The sequence below is a fragment of the Marmota flaviventris genome, chromosome 13, assembly GCF_047511675.1.
Source record: "Marmota flaviventris isolate mMarFla1 chromosome 13, mMarFla1.hap1, whole genome shotgun sequence".
NCBI lineage: Eukaryota > Metazoa > Chordata > Mammalia > Rodentia > Sciuridae > Marmota > Marmota flaviventris.
This window is the reverse complement of record NC_092510.1, coordinates 36467505-36492691: the sequence shown is the minus strand read 5'-3', so window position 1 is coordinate 36492691 and position 25187 is coordinate 36467505. Positions and strand designations below refer to the sequence as shown.

At 40.3% G+C, this 25187-nt stretch overlaps 1 protein-coding gene across 1 annotated transcript in view; it reads right to left on the bottom strand.

Moving 5' to 3' along the window:
* Window positions 1-6585: 6585 nt before the first annotated feature.
* The window catches only part of LOC139701380 (dedicator of cytokinesis protein 8-like), a gene marked incomplete at its 5' end in the record, with an annotated part of 85445 nt that continues 66843 nt past the window's right edge, over window positions 6586-25187 (bottom strand). The window contains 2 exons of the mRNA XM_071600588.1: window positions 6586-7614; window positions 8019-8189. Of these exons, the coding sequence (XP_071456689.1) occupies window positions 7554-7614; window positions 8019-8189 (232 nt within the window). The remainder of the gene's footprint in view (window positions 7615-8018; window positions 8190-25187) is intronic.

Genomic DNA, 25187 nt, shown 5'->3' with positions numbered 1-25187 from the left:
CTCTCGTTCTTCCTTGTTATTAACTGGGAAAGTAGCTGGCCAGGGGCTTTGTTTCAAGTGGAAGTCTGTGTGCTTTGATTCCCTCAGGGGGCACGTCTAGGCTTGGAGGACACAGGTGGGCTGTTGCACGCCGTGTGTTTACCTTTCAGAGGAATGCACTGGAAACATGCTGCACATGAGCAGACAGGGAAGCCGGGTCAGGTGGGGTTTCCAGGCGCCACTGCATACCCTCTTGGTTCCGCTGATATCCTCTCTCCCTTCTACCCCGAGGTCTTTGCTGTTGCCCTTTGCCAGACATGTAAACTGGCACTGCAAGTGAAGTAGATGAGGGATTTATATTCTGGTAAGTCAGACCTCTGTCCTGCCTGCACCTTTGACCTGATTTTGATTAATGTTGCCAGCAGCAAAGGCAATGTGTGGGGGTGTTGTCTAAACTTTCTGGAAGTGTCAACTGTAAATACTGCTACATTACATGTTGGGCAGCACTTTTGAATTTCCAAAACATGACCCCTTGCATTAATTATTTCATCAGATTTCCTAAGTACGTTGGAAGAAGGAGGAGCAACTCTTATTCCTCTTTCACAGTGAAAAATTCCAAAGTTCAGAGCAGTACAGTGACTTGGCCACCATTGTGAGACTGTGAAGTGGAAGAATGGGAAACCAGGACTTCTGATCCTTAGTCTTTTGGCAGTCAAACAGACTTTTAAAATATTGCACTAATAACCCCAATAATCCTGTTGAATAACAGAACAATTTGTTCAACCATGTTGTGTGCTCTCTTTGCATAAAGGAACTAATGAGGAACAGAGGTGGGGGACCTGATTTCCCAGCTGTTTCTTTTAGAGCTTTGCAATGCCTGAAAATCATCCCTTTCTTGCTACCAGTGATTTACTGCCTTCCAATGTGTGAAAACCATTTAGCTGTCAAGGTAATGCAACAAAAACCCTCCTCAAACTAGGAATTGGGATGGATTCAGTAGTATTATTCCAGAGAGCAATTCTCCCCAGAGATACACTGCAGCATGAAGGACTCAGGAATTAGGAATGCAGACAACTGTCCAAATGGTTTTCAACCAAGGCTACGTTGCATTTCCTCCCAGTAATTTCATGACTGAAGACTTAGTGACTATCAGAGATTTAGTTTTTAATCAGGCTCTGGGAGTTTGGTTTTAAGATTATTAAAGATAGTTTAAGAGAAAGCAATAGAAAAAGGAGAAAAATCCTCTTAGTTCTTGCAATGCATTAATCATAAGTAAAGTCGAGTGAATCAAAAGGTACTCCTCTGAAACCATTTGATCCTGTTGTCTATCCTCCTTTGGGTGCTGCTTTTAGCCCAGAGCTACAGAAAGGGAATAGTCTGGCAGTAATCATCACCAATTAAAACCTTCATTCATTATTTTGGTTACTTATACACATTTATTCAGCACTTAGGGGGCTTGTCACTGGAAATACAGCACTGAGCAAAAGACACCATTCTGATGCTTGGCTTTCAAAACACAACAAATAATTTTATGCTGAAGCCATATTTAATGCTACTTCCCAGTTGCCTTCTCTCTCCTCCCACTACCTACCCCCCCATCACCTCCAGCTCTGTAGCTCTGAGATGTGTGATACTTTGAACCACTTTCGGCAAGTCACTCTGTTAGATGAATTCCTAACTACTACAGCAAAACACCCCACCCTCATCTGCTCCAGTCCCTACTCTTTTTTTTTTCTATTGCTATTTCCTCCTAGGGATAGTCCTGCCAGTCTAGTGGTTGCAGACATTATGAAATTAGACTTTAATCGGGGTCTACACAGAAGGCCCTTCCAGATGCATCTGGTTTAAAGCAAGATACCCTGTAGTTTGCCCTTGTAGTTAACTCCTTTTTTCTTTCCTTCTGGTTCCTTCAGGAACTACTAGACCCCCTTCATTGGCCACATGGGTTGAGTTGGTATTGACTACTTCTAGCTCAATAGAGGAAACTTGGTTAGCATGATCCACTCCAATCAGAATGGCCTCAAGCAGTTCCGTTGGGAATCCTGGGATGTAGGTGCTCTCTTATTTGTGAGGTTCAGTGATATGAGGTTGTGAGGCTCAGGACTGTCTTTGCCAAGATGGATGAGTCCAGAATTTCTAAGGACCACTAATGAAAGCCTTAAGGCAGTGCTAACCAAGAGAAAGCAGAGATGGAAAATGGACCCAAGACATGTGGTACGGGTCCTTAGGAAATCTGGGTCTGAATCAACACTATCTTTGAATTTCTCTTGGTGTACCCCCACTCCCAGTATTGGGAGTTAAACCCGGGGCCTTGCCTATGCTAGGCAAATGCTCTACAGCTGAGCTACATCCCCAGTCCTTTTTATTATTTTTTAAAAATTTGAGGCAAGGTTTCACTTAAGTTGCCCAGGCTGGCCTTGAGCGTGTTCAGCTTCTTGAGTCACTGGGATTATAGGTATGTGCCACTGCACCTGGCTCTCTGAATTCTTCTTAAGTGAGCTAATAAATACCACCCCCTTTAAAACATGCCAATTCAAGTTTGCTTTTCTGTTCCTTACAAAACAAAAGATTGTCCCGCTGAGACCAATCCTTAGGCTGGAGCTTCCCAAGTGGTGTGCCACAATGCTAGGTTGTAGATATTCCTCGATGCTGTTCGCATTAGCCCTGTGGTGTGGACAAGGGGCAGGCAGAGCTCCGGAGCTGGTCATCTCCACCAGCAAGAAGCCCTATTCATTTCCTGCAGTAAGACAACAAATTAAAATTTTGAAAGTGCCCCATTATGATGATATTAAAATGTGTTAAAATTATTCTAGCGGGTGCAGTGGTGCATGCCTTTAATCCTAGCAGCTCAGGAGGTTGAGACAGGAGGACCACGAGTTCAAAGTCAGCCTTAGCAATGGTGAGGCAGTGCCAAGCAACTCAGTGAGACCTGTCTCTAAATAAAATACAAATTAGGGCTGGGGATGTGGCTCAGTGGTTGAGTGCCCCTGAGTTTAATCCATGGTACCCACTCCTCATTCAAAATTCAGACTAATTGCTTTCCTCCTGAATGTGGGCTGACCTTGGTGACTTCTAAAAAATAGAATATGGCAGACATGAGAGTATTCGACTTTTGAGGCTGGGTCATGAAAGATGTGATCACTTTTGCCTTCTTTCTGTTGATTCACACACCCTAGGTGAAATAAGCCGCCATGCCATGAGTATAGTCAAGACATCTAGGGAAAGGTTCACATGGAGAACTAAGGCCTCTCAACATTCAGTACTAATTTACCAGTGATGTGAATGAGCCACCTTGGAATAGGATGCTCTAGCCTTGGTCAAGCCTGCAGGTGGGGGCAGCTTGACCAACATCTTGTCTGTGACCACATGCAGGGACCAGGTCAGACTGCTCCGCTAAGCTACTCTCAAATTCCTAATCCTCAAGGTCTGGGTAGGATATTTATCGCTTACTATTGTTTCAAGCTGATGAGTTTGGGGCTATTTATAATGGCTCAACAGATAATATTATACCGTGATGTGAAAAAGATTGGGAGGCATTGCCTTTAGACCTCAAAAGAATAGAATATTTATATTCTGAACATCCCTAGCATTCTGGGAATATATTTAGAACTCCTAGAGTTGAGTGTGTTTATAAAATGATGCAGATCAACACATTTGTATGACACATTTGAGATAACAAGCACTTAAAAATATAATCAAAGCAAAACAAGGGTTCTCTGTCTTTGAAAACATACCTGCAACCACAATTACCAACACCAGCTTTAAAAGTTGGCTTTCTTTTTAAAACTAATCTGTTGTCATGGAAAGCCCTTCTTTTTTGTATGGTGGGGGTATTGGGGATTGAACTCAGGGACATTCAACCACTGAGCGACAATCCCAGCCCTCTTTTATATTTTATTTAGAGACAATGTCCCACTGAGTTGCTTAGTGCCTCATTTTTACTGAGGCTGACTTTGAACTCGAGATCCTCCTGCCTCAGCCTCCGGAGCTGCTGGGATTATAGGAGTGCACCACCACGCCCAGCAGAAAGCCCTTCTTATTTTCATTTATTTTTATGTGGTGCTGAGGATCAAACCCAGTGCCTCACACATGCTAGGCAAGAACTCTGCCACTGAGCTATAGCTCCAGCCCGGAAAGCACTTCTTATAGAACAGAAATTATGGAGTTTAAGACAACACAAACAGGTATATGCTGTCTATTCATGTTTCATCTTCCTGAGATTCTTATGTGGTCGTGACACTTGCACCCAGGACCTTTCTGAAGGAGGGGAGGTATGGATCTAAGTGGAAAATTCTCTGATGAGCTTCCTAGAAAGGCCTTCCAGAGTAACCAAGAGGGCTCTTGTGGTGTATCAGATTTCTCTAATTTCCAGGAAACAAAAGGCTAAATTTGCTCTCTGCCTCAGAATGTTTAAAATATCTATTTTTAGAATCAGTGATCAGAGGACCAATGTCTGAGATCTTTGTTTAGGCCATAAGTGCAGGTATACCCATGCTTTATTTATCATTGTTGCTTAAAAAAATAAAGGACCTGAATTAAGACCTGGAGTTAGCCTAGAAAGAGAACAAACAGTCAAAGCCAACGTTGATGAGCTCAAGCTAAGCAACTGCCTAAATGTCTAAGTTTCCCTTCTAAGTCTGTTCCCAGGGGTCTCAATTAGAATTCTGGTTGTTTTACGGAAATTTGCACTACTGTGGCTATTAATCTTTTTTTTTTTTTTTTCACTGATGATTGAACTCAGGGATACTTGAGATAAGGTTTGGCTAAGTTGCCCAGATTGGCCTCAAACTAGCTATCCTCCTGCCTTGGCCTCCCAAATATCTGGAATTGTGTGTGCTACCACACTCAGCCTGGCTATCTATATTCTAGACCCACACATCAGAGCCATCAAGTTAGCAAAGTTGGAAGTTTCTAGAGCAGCACTATCCAGTATTATAGCTAGGAGCCACATGTAGCTAGTCCTAATTAAGATGTGCTATAAGGCTGAGCACCATGGTATACACCTGTAATCCCAACTACTTGGGAGGCTGAGGGAGGAGCATTTGGAGTTTGAGGCCAGCCTGGGGAACTCAGTGAGACCTTGTCTCAAAAAAAAAAAAAAAGGTGGGGAGAGTATTCAGTTCCTTAGTGTTAGAGTGCTTCTGGGTTCCCTAGTACCACCAAAGGAAATAAAAAAGTGACTTAGGAAGATGTGCATTTAGTATAAAAAGCAGCAAATTTCTAAGTGTAGAAAAAGAATGTAAAATGAGTGTAAAAAATGTAAAATACCTCATTAATTTTTATAATGATGACATGTAAAAATTATATTTTGTATATATTGGGTTAAATAAAATATATTGACAAAATTACCTTTACTGGCTCCTTTTTATGATTTTTAAAAAAATGTGGCTACTAGAAAAATTAGTTATGTAGGTAGCTTGCATTATATTTCTATCAGGCAGAGGTCTTCTAGAAATTCACACTCATTCATTTACTCCATCAACAAATAGTTACTGAGTGTGTTCTGTGTGTTGAGTGTGGGGCCAAGGGATAAGAACCTGCCATGAACACAGTTCCTGCACTTATAAAACAAGTGTACTCACCATAGACCAAAAGAGATTGAAAAAAACAGAACTAGACTCCTGGTATCTAAAAGCAGGGGATATTTAATCAGGAGTATCCTGGGCTATTAGTGCTACTGGAGTTAGAAGCCAGCCCTATATAACTAAGCACCTAACCCCTATCGTTTTAGGCAAAATAAATGTTGATAATAATGGCCATCCTTGAGTCACTTAGAAAAGGTGACATGCTATAGGTTCTGTTCTAGTCTAGTTTTGTACTGTGGCTATCCACATGCATATATGATCTTCATCACTAAAATTAGAGACTTCAGAGGGCAGGTACAATGTTTTTCAACTTTGGTTTCACTCTTGTTTCCCATTCAGATAGTACTAAGTACCTATGGAATTGAAGTATGTCATGTGTGTTCATTTAAGAAGGCAATTAAATATATAATATAATTTGAAAGAGTTCTGCTCCAAGTGCCTAAAAAATAAAACCTTGGCACTTAAACTACTAAACTTCATTTTTTTTTTTTAATGTCCTCTTGGGCTGTGGTTGTAGCTCACTGGTAGAGTGTTTGCCTCACACATGTGAGGCCCTGGGTTCAATCCTCAGCACCACACAGAAACAAATAAATAAAAATAAAGATATTGTGTCCATCTACAACTAACAAAAATTAAAAAAAAAAATGTCCTCTTGGGCTGGGATGTAGTTCAGTTGTAGACAGCTTGCCTGATGTGTGAGGCCCTGTGCACAATTTCCAGTGCCAAAAAAAAAAAAAAGTCCTCTCTCAGAATATAAACTAATGCCCACCTAATAAGCAAAAAGTTCTGCAATATCCAAGCTAAATTCTCTCTCATGATCACCAAAATTAAAAAGTGCATTAGAGGTGCCATCTGGGTAATACTACTTGACCAAGTTCCCAATTATACATTTTTCTTCTTCCCTAAAGTTTCTTGGGTATTTTATAACATCTTAAATTGCCTAAGTAACAATACAAGTTGCAAAGGGAAACATTTTGCTTGCAATTCTCATTCCAGCTGTAGTAACAGTCAAGATCATCAGTCATATTAAAATATATAATTTAATTCTCAAATAATAACTTTGTTCATCTTTCTCCTAAAGTACAGAGTCAAATGAATTCAATGATGAATATATTTTGTAGCAAAGAGCAAAATGTTCTGAACAAAAGCAGAAATATTATCTTTTTAGAAAAAAGTACACTTGGTCCCAGAGAGGGAAAAAAGCAAGCAAGAAAGAAGAAGCATAAGGGTTGGGGGTGGGGAAGCTAAATGTTATAGAATTGCTTCCATTTACGTGAAAGTGTTCTCAGCGATTCTTGGCTGAGGGCAGAGTACCATGTATCCTAAATCAGTGCTTTGAGTGTGTTCCTCCAAAAATGCATGTTTAAATTAACAGAAACAATGAAGCAAAAATAACTATACAATAATGAGTCTAGCATTACTGAATGTATAACAATTTCATGAATAATCTATTCCCAAATTTCTAATCATCATAATATGCAGATTTTGAGTAAGCCTCTACCTCATGGACTTATTGAAAATGTTCTGTGCTTCAATGAGTTCATCCTCCCTTCCCATGAAGAGGGGACTAGTGAAGTTCACTTAGAACAGGCTTCTGGGAAACTTTTCCACTTTTTCTTGTGCAATTTGAGTTTCTCTTGTAGATTCAAATACAAGCAAGAGGAAATCACTTCTTGGTTGGACAGGGACTGACCACTCAGTCAGCAATGCTGCTTAAGCTTGCTTTTGTACATCGTGAAAATACACTTCAATAAATACAGTCAGCCTGATTACCCATCCTCTCACCCCACACAACCCCCTAGTATGGCCAGAGTCTAGTCAGAGTGCATTTGGGTGTAATTCTATGGTCTCTTGACTCCTGAAGTTTCCAGAGCACTGCCTGGCATGGAGTGTACACCAGTCCTGAGTGGCAGCTGTCTGGTTCTAAGTACTAGCGAGTCCTTCTCCAGGTCTCTGGGCCTCAGTTTCCATGGGTGAAGATGGCTTTTCTTAGCTGCCTTGTGACAACTGGGTTTCACATTTCCTGAAACTAGATCTGTGGAAAGAGTCCCTGAAATTAAGAAGTGGGGTAGAGGGGAGAACATAGAAAAAAAAGATAAATTAGCCTTTTAAGTAGAGGTAGAGGAAGGAAATCCCCCGCCAGAAAAGGACATGGATCCTGGGGAACTTGTAAATAAGTGAAGGTCCTGAGATCCCCTTCACACTGTGTGCTACCAAGGACACCAACACAGGCGGCACCCAGCCCTGGGAAGTCCACTGGTACAAGGTCAAAATGGAGGGTGACGGACAGACAAGGGGAAGGTCCATGGCTCATGCTCTAGGCTGCTTTGATTCCAGGCCCCCCTCCCACCTTGGGAGGTTTGCAGCTCAACAAGAGCAGCAGAGCATGCTGGGGGGCTGCCCATCAAGCCTCTCTCGTCCCCCAGGAAAAGCCCTCCCCTTCCCGCTTCTTACCTCTTTTGACTCTCAACTCTGAATATGGGCTTGTAGAGTTCTGGGATCTTCCGCTCAATCATTGGCCTGAGGTTCTCTTTCAGCTTGTTATAGTTCTTTTTGAGTTCTTGCTGATACTCCCTCTGGTCTGCTGTGATGAGACGCTTGTTTTTCTCTACTGCCTCGCCACATCTGAGATGGAAATATCAGAGTGGGAGAAAAAAATGAGGTTTTATTTCATAAGAAATTTAGGGGTGATGTCAGTGTTGTACATTTCTTGAGTACCTCTAAGAGTGTTTGTAAACCTGGAGGCCTACCAGGATTCTGTGTGGAGCTCTTTAAAATGCAGATTTCTGGGCCCCACTTCAGACTTCATGAATCAGACGGTTTGAAGGATAACATCCAGGAAACTGTGTTTTGGGGAAGTTGCCCAGGGGTATCAAGGACTCCTGAGTCAGAACTGTGAACCTCTGCCTTGATATGTGGTAAAGGCTATGCAAGGAGTTTTATATACATTACAGGTTTAATTTTCTCTGAAGCTCAGAACATGTTAAGATGCCTGCCCAAGATGGCATTGTGAGGAACTGTGGGTAGAACCTGCTAGGCTTATTAAAAAAAACTCGGTGTGCTGGGTGTGGGGGCACATGCCTATAATCCCAGCAAGTGTGGAGGCTGAGGCAGGAGGATGGCAAGTTTGAGGCCAGTCTCAGCAACTTAGCCAGGCCCTCAGCTTCTTAGAGAGACTCTGTCTCAAAAAATAAAAAGGGCTTGGAATATAGCTCAGTGGTAAAGCACCCTGTGTTTTCAATCTCCAGTACCAAACATAAAATAAAATAAAAGAGAGGGAAAAAAAGAAAGAAGAATAGAAATTGAAATTATAGGCTTGCATCACATATGGGTATGAGTTATAAATTCCCATTCCTTCCTTATGAATGTTCCAAAGTGAGAAATTATGGTACAAAACAAACAAGCAAACCTGTGATTACTGAAATCCCTCAGCCTCTGAAACCTATGTGAAGTTACACTGGAGGAACACTTTCTCAATCAGGGTGCATGAGCTACCAATGGAAAGAGTGACTCCTGCCAAAGATGAGCTCATAATAGAAAATTATAATGAGGAAAACTATAATATGAGGAAACTAACCAGGATGGGAGAATGCACAGACATGGCAAAGAGAATTAGCCCAATAAGAATTAGAGATAATAGAAACCAGCGGCCACCATCTTGGAGAGCTGAAGTAACCACCACCACTCTCCGACAGATTGCAACAATAAAACAGGTGCGTGTTACTCAGCTCATCTCCCATACAGTGGGGAATTCGCATAAAATCTCTCCTAGGCTCTCCGGGGGAGGGATTATCAGAGCAAGCCTGCATAAAGACGCAGGGAAAACTAGAGACACCCAACCTTCAACTCCCCCTCCCATGAGCGGGGAAAAATGAAACCTGTATTGCCAGCGCCGGGGGAGGGGCAAGCGGAAAAAATCAAAACAATAGAGTGCGGGGGCGGGTTCTCAGTAGCCACCCTCCATGCCCAACAAATGGCAGGCCCAGAGTACAGTTTGAACTGCCGAGAGGCATCAATCAGGGGAAATCTGGTCTAGCAGGAGAAACCAGGACTAGCAGGAGAAACCAGGGGACTAGAGGCCAGGCCCTCGCAACTGGGTGGCTGGAGTCCGCCCCCCGCCGGCGACTGACCATGCGACTGGGCAGCTAGATTGCCCGCCCACCAGCAACAGCCGGCCCATTGCCCCTGTGACTGGGCAGCTGGGGACTGCCAGCCCACCTGCGACAGCCGGCCCATTGCCCCTGCGACTGGGCGGCTAGATATGCCCGCCCACCAGCGACAGCCGGCCTGTTGCCGCTGTGACTGGGTGGCTGGAGACCGCACGCCCACCGGCGACAGCCAGCCCGCTGCCCGTGCGACTAGGCGGCTGAAGACCGCACGCCCACCGGCGACCGATCATCCGCCCGCTGCCTGCGCGACTGGGCGGCTGGAAACCGCCCGCCCGCTGGCGACCGACCCTGCGACTGGGCGGCTAGAGATCACCCGCCTGCCAGCGACAGCCCACCCGCTGTCCATGTGACTGGGTGGCTGGAGACCGCCTGCCAGCCGGCGACCAATCACCCACTGGCTGCTTGCGCAACTGGGCGGCTGGAGTCCGCCCGCCTGCCGGCGACCGATTGCCCACTGGCTGCCAGCGCGACTGGGCGGCTGGAGACCGCCCGGCCCCCAGCGTCCGGGAGCTGAAACCAACCAGAGACAGTCCAGTCCCACCCCTCCATTCGGACACCCCAGTAAGGAGCCTGGGGCCCACCATAGCAGGGAGGTGACGTCACTGGAGCTCGGCCGTCGGAATTCCTTCTCAGCAGAATCCACTTTAGCAAGCATAGTCTACCAACACAAAGGAGAGATAACAGAGATATAAAAAAACCAAAACAAATGTATAGAAGAGAGCAGAAACACAGCAATCAAATAGAACTGGAAAGTAGTGTGAACATCATGAAAAAACAAGGGAAAAAAGGAGTACAAACAATGCAGGACAACTTAAATCTACAGGAGGACCTAGAAGCATCAGAAACAGGGATAGGGAAAGAACTCAAGGCATACCTAACTCAGATGGAAAGGAATATTAGAGAAGACATGAGACAGCAAGTCCAAGCAAAAAAAGTATATTTTGAAAATGAATTAAACAAACAAATTCAAATGGCAAAGAACGAGCTTTACCAGGAGATAGAGATCTTAAAAAAAAAAAATCAAACAGTAATCCTAGAAATGCAGGAAACTATAAACCAAATTAAAAACTCAAACGAGAATATTACAAATAGACTAGATCAAGTAGAAGTCAGAACATCAGATAATGACGACAAAGTTTATCAACTTGAAAAGAATATGGTCAACACAGAAAAGATGCTTAAATCCCACGAGCAATCTATTCAAGAGATATGGGATGTCATAAAAAAACCAAATCTGAGAGTAATCGGGATAGAAGAAGGCACAGAGAATCAAACCAAAGGAATGGACAACCTATTAAATGAAATAATTCTAGAAAACTTCCCAGAGATGAAAGATGGAATGGATTGCCAAATCCTGGAAGCCTACAGGACCCCAAACATTCAAAACCGTAATAGACCAACTCCAAGACATATAATTATGAAGATAGCCAACATACAGAACAAGGAGAGAATATTAAAAGCTACGAGAGAAAGGAGGCAGATTACATTCAGGGGTAAACCAATTAGGTTAACGACTGATTTTTCATCACAGATTTTGAAAGCGAGAAGATCCTGGAACAATGTATTTCAAACGCTGAAAAATAATGGATTCCAAACAAGAATACTGTATCCAGCAAAATTAAGCTTCAGATTTGACAATGAAATTAAAATCTTTCACGATAAACAAAAGCTAAAAGAATTCGCAGCCAGAAAACCAGCACTGCAAAGCATTTTGAGCAAAATACTATAAGAAGAGGAACTGAAAGATAGTGCCCAAAACTAAAAGCAGGAGGTATCTCAGTAAAGGGGGAGGAAAATAACCCAAAAGTAAAAACTAGCCAAACTAAAATAAATAAATAAATAAACATGACTGGAAGTACAAATCATATTTCAATTGTAACCTTAAATGTTAATGGCCTAAACTCACCAATCAAGAGACATAGGCTAGTAACCTGGATCAAAAAAATAAATCCAACAATACGCTGCCTTCAGGAGACTCATATGATAGGAAAAGATATACACAGGCTGAAGGTAAAAGGTTGGGAAAAATCATATCACTCACATGGCCCTCGGAAGCAAGCAGGAGTGGCCATACTCATATCGAATAAAATCAACTTCAAACCTAAGTTAATCAAAAGGGATGAAGAAGGACACTATATACTGTTAAAAGGAACCATCCACCAATAAGACATAACAATTATCAATTTGTATGCACCAAACAATGGAGCTGCAACGTTCATAAAACAAACTCTCCTCAAGTTCAAGAGTCAAATAGACTACAACACAATAATTATGGGTGACTTCAACATACCGCTCTCACCATTAGACAGATCCTCTAGACAAAAGCTGAATAAAGAAACTATTGAACTCAATAGCACAATCAATAACCTAGACTTAACCAACATATATAGAATATATCAACCATCATCAAGTGGATACACGTTCTTCTCAGCAGCACATGGATCCTACTCAAAGATAGACCATATATTATGCCATAGGGCAACTCTTAGTAAATATAAAGGCATGGAGATAATACCATGCACCATATCTGATCATAATGGAATGAAACTGGAAATCAATGATAAAAGAAGGAAGGAAAAATCCTACATCACATGGAAAATGAACAATATGTTACTGAATGATCAATGGGTTACAGAAGACATAAATGAGGAGATAAAAAAATTCTTAGAGACAAATGACAATACAGACACAACATACCGGAATCTATGGGACACAATGAAAGCAGTTTTAAGAGGGAAATTCATTTCTTGGAGTTCTTTCCTCAAAAAAAGAAAAAACCAACAAATAAATGAACTCATACTACACCTCAAAAACCTAGAAAAGGAAGAGCAAAATAACAGCAAATGTAGTAGAAGACAAGAAATAATTAAAATTAGAGCAGAAATCAATGAAATTGAAACAAAAAAAAACCATTGAAAAATTTGAAAAAACTAAAAGTTGGTTCTTTGAAAAAATAAATAAGATCGACAGGCCCTTAGCCATGCTAACGAAGAGAAGAAGAGAGAGAACTCAAATTACTAACATACGGGATGAAAAAGGCAATATCACAACAGACACTACAGAAATACAGAAGATAATTAGAAAGTATTTTGAAACCCTATATTCCAATAAAATAGAAGATAGTGAAGATATGGATAAATTTCTTAAGTCATACGATCTGCGCAGATTGAGTCAGGAAGACAAACACAATTTAAACAGACCAATAACAAAGGAAGAAATTGAAGAAGCCATCAAAAGACTACCAACCAAAAAAAGCCCTGGACCGGATGGGTATACAGCAGAGTTTTACAAAACCTTCACAGAAGAATTAATACCAATACTTTTCAAGCTATTTCAAGAAATAGAAAAAGAAGGAGCTCTTCCAAATTCATTCTATGAGGCCAACATCACCCTGATCCCGAAACCAGACAAAGACACTTCAAAGAAAGAAAACTACAGACCAATATCTCTAATGAACTTGGATGCGAAAATTCTCAATAAAATCCTGGCGAATCGAATACAAAAGCATATAAAAAAAATTGTGCACCATGATCAAGTAGGATTCATCCCTGGGATGCAAGGCTTGTTCAATATACGGAAATCAATAAATACTATTCACCACATCAATAAACATAAAGACAAGAACCATATGATCATCTCGATAGATGCAGAAAAAGCATTTGACAAAGTACAGCACCCCTTTATGTTCAAAACACTAGAAAAACTAGGGATAACAGGAACTTACCTCAACATTGTAAAAGCTATATATGCTAAACCTCAGGCTAGCATCATCCTAAATGGAGAAAAACTGAAGGCATTCCCTCTAAAATCTGGAACAAGACAGGGATGCCCTCTCTCACCACTTCTATTCAATTTAGTTCTTGAAATACTAGCCAGAGCAATTAGACAGACAAAAGAAATTAAAGGCATAAAAATAGGAAAAGAAGAACTTAAATTATCGCTATTTGCGGGTGACATGATAATATATTTAACAGACCCAAAAGGGTCTACAAAGAAACTGCTAGAGTTAATAAATGAATTCAGCAAAGTGGCAGGATATAAAATCAACATGCATAAATCAAAGGCATTCCTGTATATCAGCAACAAAACTTCTGAAATGGAAATGAGGAAAACCACTCCATTCACAATATCCTCAAAGAAAATAAAATACTTGGGAATCAACCTAACAAAAGAGGTGAAAGATTTATTCAATGAAAACTACAGAATCCTAAAGAGAGAGATAGAAGAAGATCTTAGAAGATGGAAAAATGTACCCTGTTCATGGATAGGAAGAACTGACATCATCAAAATGGCGATATTACCCAAAGTTCTTTACAGGTTCAATGCAATGCCAATTAAAATCCCAACGGCATTTCATGTAGAAATAGATAAAGCAATCATGAAATTCATATGGAAAAACAAAAGACCCAGAATAGCAAAAGCAATTCTAAGCAGGAAGTGTTAATCTGGAGGTATAGCGATACCAGAGTTCAAACTGTACTACAGAGCAATAGTAACAAAAACAGCGTGGTACTGGTACCAAAACAGGCAGGTGGACCAATGGTACAGAATAGAGGACACAGAAACCAATCCACAAAAATTACAACTTTCTTATATTTGATAAAGGGGCTAAAAGCATGCAATGGAGGAAGGATAGCATCTTCAACAAATGGTGCTGGGAAAATTGGAAATCTATATGCAACAAAATGAAACTGAATCCCTTTCTCTCGCCATGCACAAAAGTTAACTCAAAATGGATCAAGGAGCTAGATATCAAATCAGAGACACTGCGTCTGATAGAAGAAAAAGTTGGCTACGATCTACATACTGTGGGGTCGGGCTCCAAATTCCTTAATAGGACGCCCATAGCCCAAGAGTTAATAACAAGAATAAATAAATGGGACTTACTTAAACTAAAAAGTTTTTTCTCAGCAAGAGAAACAATAAGAGAGGTAAATAGAGAGCCTACATCCTGGGAACAAATTTTTACCCCTCACACTTCAGATAGAGCCCTAATATCCAGAATATACAAAGAACTCAAAAAATTAAACAATAAGATAACAAATAACCCAATCAACAAATGGGCCAAGGACCTGAACAGACACTTCTCAGAGGAGGACATACAATCAATCAACAAGTACATGAAAAAATGCTCACCATCTCTAGCAGTCAGAGAAATGCAAATCAAAACCACCCTAAGATACCATCTCACTCCAGTTAGATGGGCAGCCATTATGAAGTCAAACAACAACGAGTGTTGGCGAGGATGTGGGGAAAAGGGTACACTTGTACACTGCTGGTGGGACTGCAAATTGGTAAGGCCAATTTGGAAAGCAGTATGGAGATACCTGGGAAAGCTGGGAATGGATCCACCATTTGACCCAGCTATCGCCCTCCTCGGACTATTCCCTGAGGATCTTAAAAGAGCGTACTATAGGGATACTGCCACATCAATGATCATAGCGGCACAATTCACAATAGCTAGACAGTGTAACCAAACTAGATGCCCTTCAATAGATGAATGGATAAAAAAAATGTGGCATCTATACACAATGGAATAATATGCAGCAATAAAAAATGACAAAATCATAGAATTTGCTGGGAAATGGATGGCATTAGAGCAGATTATGCTAAGCGAAGCTAGCCAATCCTTAAAAAACAAATGCCAAATGTGTTCTTTGATATAAAGAGAGCAACTAAGAACAGAACAGGGAGGAAGAGCATGAGGAAAAGATTAACATTAAACAAAGATGAGTGGGGGGAGAGAAAGGGAGAGAGAAGGGAAAGCATATGGAAATGGTAGGAGACCCTCAATGTTACACAAAATTACATATAAGAGGATGTGAGGGGAAAGGGGGGGGGAACAAGGGAGAGAATTGAACAACAGCAGATGAGGTAGAGAGGGATGATGGGAGGGGAGGGGAGGGGGGATAGTAGGGGAAAGGAAAGGTAGCAGAATACAACAGTCACTAATATGGCATTATGTAAAAATGTGAGTGTGTAACTGATGTGATTCTGCAATTTGTATTTGGGGTAAAAATGGGAGTTCATAACCCACTTGAGTCAAATGTATGAAAGATGATATGTCATGAGCTTTGTAATGTTTTGAACAACCAATAAAAAAAAGAATTAGAGATAATAAAAGAATGTAAAAAAACTAGTTAGCATAAAGAAATAGTGAAAGGTACAAAATCCAAGACAAAAAAAAAAAAATCAACTAGCCAAACAACGAAAAGCCCAAAACAAAACGAAACAAAAATGAAAACCCACAGGAAACCTGAAAAATAAAGAGAGACTAGGAAATTTTCAAGAGAACCAAATAGAACCCCTAGATATAAGAATGAATCTCTAGCTGGTCACAGTGGTGCACGCCTGTGATCCCAGCAGGTCAGGAGGCTGAGGCAGGAGGATCAAGAGTTCAAAGCCAGCCTCGGCAACTTAGTGAGGCTCTAAGCAACTTAGTAAGACCCTGTCTCTAAATAAAATATTAAAAGGGCTGGGGACGTGGCTCAGTGGTTAAGCGCCCGTGGGTATAATACCTGGTACAGAAAGAAAGAAAGAGGAAAAAAAGATAAAATAGATAAAACCCTCAATAAATAGGTTAAAAAACAGACTAGACAAAACTAGAGAACTAATGAAATATGTGACAGATCTACAGATGTCACCAGAGTGATAATGAGACATGAAGATGTAATGGAGAGGCCAAACCCACATCTAATAGAATCTCCAATGGAAGGGAAAATGAGGGAGAGACAATATTCAAAGAGATAACAGAAGATGATTTCTAGAGTTAAAAACAGATGAAAATCTTCTAATGAACAAAACCAGATCTATGCCTGACCCCATCACGACAAAACCGCAGAGCATTAAAGACACAGAAAAATCTTTAAAACTCATCGTGGTTGTCTGACTTGTGGATTGTTAGACTTAGTTTCCACAGTCTTCCACACAGTATGCTACTTACCAAAAAAGAAAATCATGCAATTTAAATATGATAAAGTCGTCTTGTTTTATACCGTTCTATCCAAGGGGACTTATAAATCAATAATCCCTAAAGGGACAAAGTAATGGTTGTAACTGAACTGTCATGTAATAATTAGTAATAATTCTATTTTTTTTCAAATGAATGAGGTTCAATATGATCAATATTGTGATCAATATGTTGTATTTTCCTAATAATGGTATTAGATTTGGCATGCCCCAATGCTGTTACCAGATATCCCTACAAACACCAAACAAAGTTTCAGGAGGACAGTCAAAGATGAAGAAGGTGGCACACAGCTATGAGGCAAGAGAAGGCTACCTGGCCCCTGGGAAAATTAAACCTATGACCACAGCTTCATCATGGAAATAGCCTGCTACACAAGAAGGAACTGATTTAACTGAAACCAAAAGAACTCCCTTAACTGGATTTTCACCTATCTTTTAAGTATGACATTAATTGAAGCAAATTGTAGGATACCAAAGAGTTATTTATCAAAGGTTTCAGGGAAGACCTGGGAGGGAGGTTATATAGCCTTTGAATCCTGAGAAATCCATATCACCCCTTATTATTTTTTTATTGCTCCTTAACTTACAGTTATGAGCTACCACCATGTGTGAAATAAAATCAGTCTCAGGATGACTTCAAGGCCAAGGTTAGCAACACTGGCAGACTCCAAGAGGTGGGATAAGGTCTGCAGAAGGTAACTGCGAATTTGAGGATGTCTACTCTAACAAGTTTGTCAGAATTAACCCTCTGTATTCTTTGTTTGTAGTAGTAACAGCAAGCTAACATATATGATTCCTACCCTGTGTGCTAGACTGGGTTCAATGTTTTATATGCAGACAGGACTAGGGTTGAAACCAACTCTACTCATTAGCAGCATGAACCACTGACATCTTCGATTTTATCAGGATGGAAAATGGGGATAGAATCTTATATAATCTCCTAGGATTGTTGGGAGAGTTAAAGAAGATGTGAGGATAAGGTAGATTCGTGCTTCCATAGAGTGGCAGACTGTCTTTTCTAAAAATGGCCACAGGAATATACTGTCTAGAACTTTTCCCATTTCCCCCTTCAAGAGGTGGGTGATCCTGTGTGGCTGCCTCTGTGTGCAGAATGTGGTGGAAGTGATGCTGTGTGACTGGAGGAAAAGGCAATGTGGCTTCCCTCCCTCCCTCCCTATCTAGACACATGCCACAGGATTGAGCCATCTTGTGAACAGTCCAATCACCTGCAATTGCCAACTCTGGAAAGGAGGATGGGAAGGTAGAGGGAGGAGAAGCGGCTGTTGGAGTACCTCAGCACGACACCACACAGGAGAGAGGAAGCCACCTGCCACTCAAGCCCCAGCCACTGACGGCAACTGAGACACTCAGAGCAAGAACCTCCCACTAAGCCCAGAGCCACACACAGCAATTACAAGTTAGTGCTGTTGTTTTCAGCTGCTAAGCTTTGGGTACTCTGTCACATGGCAACAGAGAAACATGGTGTTTTGCAGTATTAATAGCTAGATTTAAAATATTGATTTTATATAGTGATATTACTTTATATTTTAACAACTTTTATAATTTGTAAAAATGTATATTTGCTATATATTTTTTCTTTTTACCATTTGGGTCATATTCTCCAGGGTCTTTTACTAAAATTAAAATAATTTCTATTATGTTATTTTAAATCCATAAACTAAAGAAGACTATGCACTAAATTTCCCTCTTAGAGAATAGCCATATCTCTTGGGAAATGCACACAGGATCATGAAACAATGGATGGTGCAAACAATTTTGTAAAAACAGTCTTATCTGTGACATTTTCATTAGGTCCACAGACTCCTGAGCTGTGCTGCTCTCACTTAGGGATGTCCATTGAAGACACTCTGTGCTCTTCCCTTCCTTGGTATGCTCCCTGAACACAGCATTTTCTTAAAATGAATGTGCTCAGGGTTTTCCAGCTGTCACAGTCCTACAGAAGTCAGGCTGGTGGGGACTGGAAAGGGAAGCAAGTTGGTCCTCCATAAGGTGGTTCCCAACTGTCTGGGGTCACCATACAAGGGAGTCAGCTGTCTCCTACAGAGAGGGTGGTCACTGGCCCTCTCTTGCCCCCTTCTTCTTTAATGCTCCTTCAGCACAGCCCAGGCATCTGCCTCCATGTGGCAAAACGTTGCTAGTTGCTTTCCTATTTCCCATTCCCTCTTTTGCTTAGTAACCAAACTTCAGGAAAAGTACCCATCTGCAAAGTTCTGTTTCCTAGCCTCCCTTTCAGGTAGGCATGGCTGCTGAGATACAAGATGAAATCACTTGGAAAATTTTTAAAGAGCATTTAAAATTTTTTTGAAAAAATTTCATTTCTATGCCCGTATTAGTAGTCATGATGACGGCAGCCCTAGCAGCCCAATCATGACCATCAGAATGAGTGTGCTATTCCCAGGATAGCAGAATGGAGAGAGCCAGGGGCTCTGATGACTGTATAAGGCCATTACACAGCTCTGTGTTGATCTCTGGCCTTATTTTATGTGAGAGAAAAATAAGTTTCTTATTTAAGTCATTCTTACTTATATTGTGTTATTAGCAACTGAATGTAATTCCTAGAGGAAGAGCAAATCATCTTAGTTAAGAGGACAGACTCTGGAGCCAGAGTGTTCAACTTCCAATCTTGCTTTGCTTCCTACTGGCTTTGTGACATTAAAACAGTTATTTCACCTCTTGGTGTCTTAGTTTCTTCATCTGTGATGTGAAGATAATACTAGAATACCCCATAAAGTAATGTTGAAATTAAATGAGTTAAAGCATATCAAATGCTTAGACAGGAACTGATGGACACATAGATAAAACCCAGAACGTTCAATGTTGTTTTTAGTATTTTTGCTATTATTACACCCAACCCGAACCCACTTGTGCAGTATGACCATGCTGGACTCGCATCCTCTCCAACAATGGAAATTTTATATTCCAGTTCCTCTAGTTTATGGTTGGGAAACTAAGGTGCAAAGGAGGTAAGTGCCCTGTTGAGTCTCACCTACCTGTGAGAACAACTGGGCAGGACATAAACCAAAGATCCCGATGCTCTCAGCCAGTGTGTCTCATCAGCCCCTCTGTATCCTAAGGTACATTAGAGAGACAGATGTCATGGTAGACATTCTCTATATTTCAATCAGATTGAGTCTGTTTCCTATTCAAATTGATCAGTTCCCTGTATTAATTCATTTTATCCTGACACTAACTCTGGAAGATAGCTACTATTATTTTCATTTTACATTTGGGAAAACTGAGGTAAGTTTTCCAAAGTCACACAGCTGGTTAAATGGAATGGGTATCTGGGTCTAGGCAATCTAGCACAAGTGTCCATACTCTTAACCCCAACACCACACATGCTGTCTGGGAAAGACTATCATGTCCAGCTAAAATCCAGGGCTAGGGCCTTGGTATCAAGCTGAAGCGCCTTCCTCTAGAGCCTCGATTTGTAGTCTTTTGCTTTTCTTAGATTCTTCCTGGTAACTAGCAAATCTCCACTTGGGGCCTGGTGAGAAAAAGCTGCTGAAATGAGGGGAGAACCTCATGAGATGGGAGAAGCTCAGCAGTGGCTCCCGCTCCTCCTGCAGCTGCAGTAATATGGGATCCAGAGCTTTTGGGTAAAGAAGCATTTTTTTTTTAAATTTTTTATTGTTGGCTGTTCAAAACATTACATAGTTCTTGATATATCATATTTCACACTTTGATTCAAGTGGGTTATGAGCTCCCATTTTTACCCCATATACAGATTGCAGAATTACATCAGTTACACATCCATTGATTTACATATTGCCATACTAGTGTCTGTTGTGTTCTGCTGCCTTTCCTATCCTCTACTATCCCCCCTCCCCTCCCCTCCCCTCTTCTCTCTCTGCCCCCTCTACTGACATTCATTTGTCCCCCTTGTATTATTTTTCCCTTTCCCCTCACTTCCTCTTGTATGTACTTTTGTATAACTCTGAGGGACCTTCCATTTCCATGCAATTTCCCTTCTCTCTCCCTTTCCCTCCCACCTCTCATCCCTGTTTAATGTTAATCTTCTTCTCATGCTCTTCGATCCTACTCTGTTCTTAGTTACTCTCCTTATATCAAAAAAGACATTTGGCATTTGTTTTTTAGGGATTGGCTAGCTTCACTTAGCATAATCTGCTCTAGTGCCATCCATTTCCCTGTAAATTCTATGATTTTGTCATTTTTTAATGCAGAGTAATACTCCATTGTGTATAAATGCCACATTTTTTTTATCCATTCATCTATTGAAGGGCATCTAGGTTGGTTCCACAGTCTTGCTATTGTGAATTGTGCTGCTATGAACATCGATGTAGCAGTGCTCCTGTAGCATGCTCTTTTTAGGTCTTTAGAGAATAGACCGAGAAGGGGAATAGCTGGGTCAAATGGTGGCGCCATTCCCAGCTTTCCAAGAAATCTCCATACTGCTTTCCAAATTGGCTGCACCAATTTGCAGTCCCACCAGCAGTGTACAAGTGTACCTTTTTCCCCACATCCTAGCCAGCACTTGTTGTTGTTTGACTTCATAATGGCTGCCAATCTAACTGGAGTGAGATGGTATCTTAGGGTGGTTTTGATTTGCATTTCTCTGACTGCTAGAGATGGTGAGCATTTTTTCATGTACTTGTTGATTGATTGTATGTCCTCCTCTGAGAAGTGTCTGTTCAGGTCCTTGGCCCATTTATTGATTGGGTTGTTTGTTCTCTTATTGTCTAATTTTTTGAGTTCTTTGTATACTCTGGATATCAGGGCTCTATCTGAAGTGTGAGGAGTAAAGATTTGTTCCCAGGATGTAGGCTCTCTATTTACCTCTCTTATTGTTTCTTTTGCTGAGAAAAAACTTTTTAGTTTGAGTAAGTCCCATTTGTTGATTCTAGTTATTAACTTTTGTGCTATGGGTGTCCTATTGAGGAATTTGGAGCCCGACCCCACAGTATGTAGATCGTAGCCAACTTTTTCTTCTATCAGATGGCGTGTCTCTGATTTGATATCAAGCTCCTTGACCCATTTTGAATTAACTTTTGTGCATGGCGAGAGAAAGGGATTCAGTTTCATTTTGTTGCATATGGATTTCAAGTTTTCCCAGCACCATTTGTTGAAGATGCTATCCTTCCTCCATTGCATGCTTTTAGCCCCTTTATCAAATATAAGGTAGTTGTAGTTTTGTGGATTGGTTTCTGTGTCCTCTATTCTGTACCATTGGTCCGCCCGCCTGTTTTGGTACCAGTACCATGCTGTTTTTGTTACTATTGCTCTGTAGTATAGTTTGAAGTCTGGTATCGCTATACCGCCTGATTCACACTTCCTGCTTAGAGTTGTTTTTGCTATTCTGGGTCGTTTATTTTTCCATATGAATTTCATGATTGCTTTCTCTATTTCTACAAGAAATGCCGTTGGGATTTTTATTGGCATTGCATTAAACCTATAGAGAACTTTTGGTAATATCGCCATTTTGATGATGTTAGTTCTGCCTATCCATGAACAGGGTATATTTTTCCATCTTCTAAGATCTTCTTCTATTTCTCTCTTTAGGGTTCTGTAGTTTTCATTGTATAGGTCTTTCACCTCTTTTGTTAGGTTGATTCCCAAGTATTTTATTTTTTTTGAAGATATTGTGAAAGGAGTGGTTGTCCTCATTTCCATTTCAGAGGATTTGTCGCTGATATACAGGAATGCCTTTGATTTATGCGTGTTGATTTTATATCCTGCCACTTTGCTGAATTCATTTATTAGCTCTAATAGTTTCTTTGTAGACCCTTTTGGGTCTGCTAGGTATAGAATCATGTCATCTGCAAATAGTGATAATTTAAGTTCTTCTTTTCCTATTTTGATGCCTTTAATTTCTTTCGTCTGTCTAATTGCTCTGGCCAGTGTTTCGAGAACTATGCTGAACAGAAGTGGTGAGAGAGGGCATCCCTGTCTTGTTCCAGATTTTAGAGGGAATGCCTTCAATTTTTCTCCATTCAGAATGATGCTAGCCTGAGGCTTAGCATAGATTGCTTTTACAATATTGAGGTATGTTCCTGTTATCCCTAGTTTTTCTAGAGTTTTGAACATAAAGTGATGCTGTACTTTGTCGAATGCTTTTTCCGCATCTATCGAGATGATCATATGGTTCTTATTTTTAAGTCTATTGATGTGGTGAATAACATTTATTGATTTCCGTATATTGAACCAGCCTTGCATCCCAGGGATGAATCCTACTTGATCATGGTGCACAATTTTTTTGATATGTTTTTGTATCCAATTCGCCAGAATTTTATTGAGGATTTTTGCATCTAGGTTCATTAGAGATATTGGTCTGTAGTTTTCTTTCTTTGAAGTGTCTTTGTCTGGTTTAGGTATCAGGGTGATGTTGGCCTCGTAGAATGAATTTGGAAGTTCTCCCTCTTTTTCTATTTCCTGAAGTAGCTTGAAAAATATTGGTATTAGTTCCTCTTTAAAGGTTTTGTAAAACTCTGCTGTATACCCATCCGGTCCTGGGCTTTTCTTAGTTGGTAGTCTTTTGATGGTTTCTTCTATTTCCTCAATTGATATTGGTCTGTTTAGGTTGTCTATATCCTCCTGACTCAATCTGGGCAGATCATATGACTTAAGAAATTTATCGATGCCTTCACTATCTTCTAATTTATTGGAGTATAAGGATTCAAAATAGTTTTTGATTATCTTCTGTATTTCTGAAGTGTCTGTTGTGATATTGCCTTTTTCATCCCGTATGCTAGTAATTTGAGTTCTCTCTCTTCTTCTCTTCGCTAGCATGGCTAAGGGTCTGTCGATTTTGTTTATTTTTTCAAAGAACCAACTTTTAGTTTTGTCAATTTTTTCAATTGTTTCTTTTGTTTCGATTTCATTAATTTCAGCTCTGATTTTAATTATTTCTTGCCTTCTACTTCTTTTGCTGTTGTTTTGCTCTTCTTTTTCTAGGATTTTGAGATGAAGTATGAGATCATTTATTTGTTGGTTTTTTCTTTTTTTAAGGAATGAACTCCAAGCAATGAATTTTCCTCTTAGAACTGCTTTCAATGTGTCCCATAGATTCCGATATGTTGTGTCAGTGTTTTCACTAATCTCTAAGAATTTTTTAATTTCCTCCTTGATGTCTTCTATAACCCATTGATCATTCAGTAACCTATTGTTCATTCTCCAAGTGATGTATTCTTTTTCCTTCCTTCTTTTATCGTTGATTTTCAGTTCCATTCCATTATGATCAGATAGGATGCATGGTATTATCTCTACTCCTTTGTATTGTGTAAGAGTTTCCCTGTGACATAATATATGATCTATTTTTGAGAAGGATCCATGTGCTGCTGAGAAAAAAGTGTAACTGCTTGATGTTGGGTGGTATATTCTATATATGTCAATTAAGTCTAGGTTATTAATTGTGTTATTGAGTTCTATAGTTTCCTTATTCAACTTTTGTTTGGAAGATCTGTCTAGTGGCGAGAGAGGGGTGTTGAAGTCTCCCATGATTATTGTATGGTGGTCTATTAGACTCTTGAACTTGAGAAGAGTTTGTTTGATGAACATAGCTGCACCATTGTTTGGGGCATATATATTTATGATTGTTATGTCTTGTTGGTGTATGGTTCCCTTAAGCAGTATGTAGTGTCCCTCTTTATCCCTTTTGATTAACTTTGGCTTGAAATCTATTTTATTTGATATGAGTATGGACACTCCTGCTTGTTTCTGAAGTCCATATGAGTGATATGATTTTTCCCAACCTTTCACCTTCAGCCTATGTATGTCTTTCCCTATCAAATGCGTCTCCTGTAGGCAGCATATTGTTGGGTCTTGTTTTGTGATCCATTCTACTAGCCTGTGTCTCTTGATTGGTGAGTTTAAGCCATTAACATTTAGGGTTATTATTGAGATATGGGTTTTTCTTCCAGCCATATTTGTTTATTTATGTTACTAAACATGGTTTGTTTTCCTCTTTGATTATTTTTCCCCCCTTTACTGTCCTACCTCCCACTGTTGGTTTTCATTGTTATTTTCCATTTCCTCTTCCTGTAATGTTTTGCCAAGGATGTTTAGAAGAGATGGTTTTCTAGCTGCAAATTCTTTTAACTTTTGTTTATCGTGGAAGGTTTTAATTTCATCTTCCATCCTGAAGCTTAATTTCGCTGGAAACACAATTCTTGGTTGGAACCCATTTTCTTTCAGTGTTTGAAATATGTTATTCCAGGATCTTCTAGCTTTCAGAGTCTGTGTTGAAAGATCAGCTGTTATCCTGATTGGCTTACCCCTAAATGTGATCTGCTTCCTTTCTCTTGTAGCTTTTAAAATTCTCTCCTTATTCTGTATGTTGGGCATCTTCATTATAATGTGTCTAGGTGTGGGTCTCTTATGATTTTGCACATTCGGCGTCCTGTAGGCTTCTAGGATTTGGGATTCTGTCTCATTCTTCAAGTCTGGGAAGTTTTCTCGTATTATTTCATTGAATAGATTGCTCATTCCTTTGGTTTGAAACTCTGTC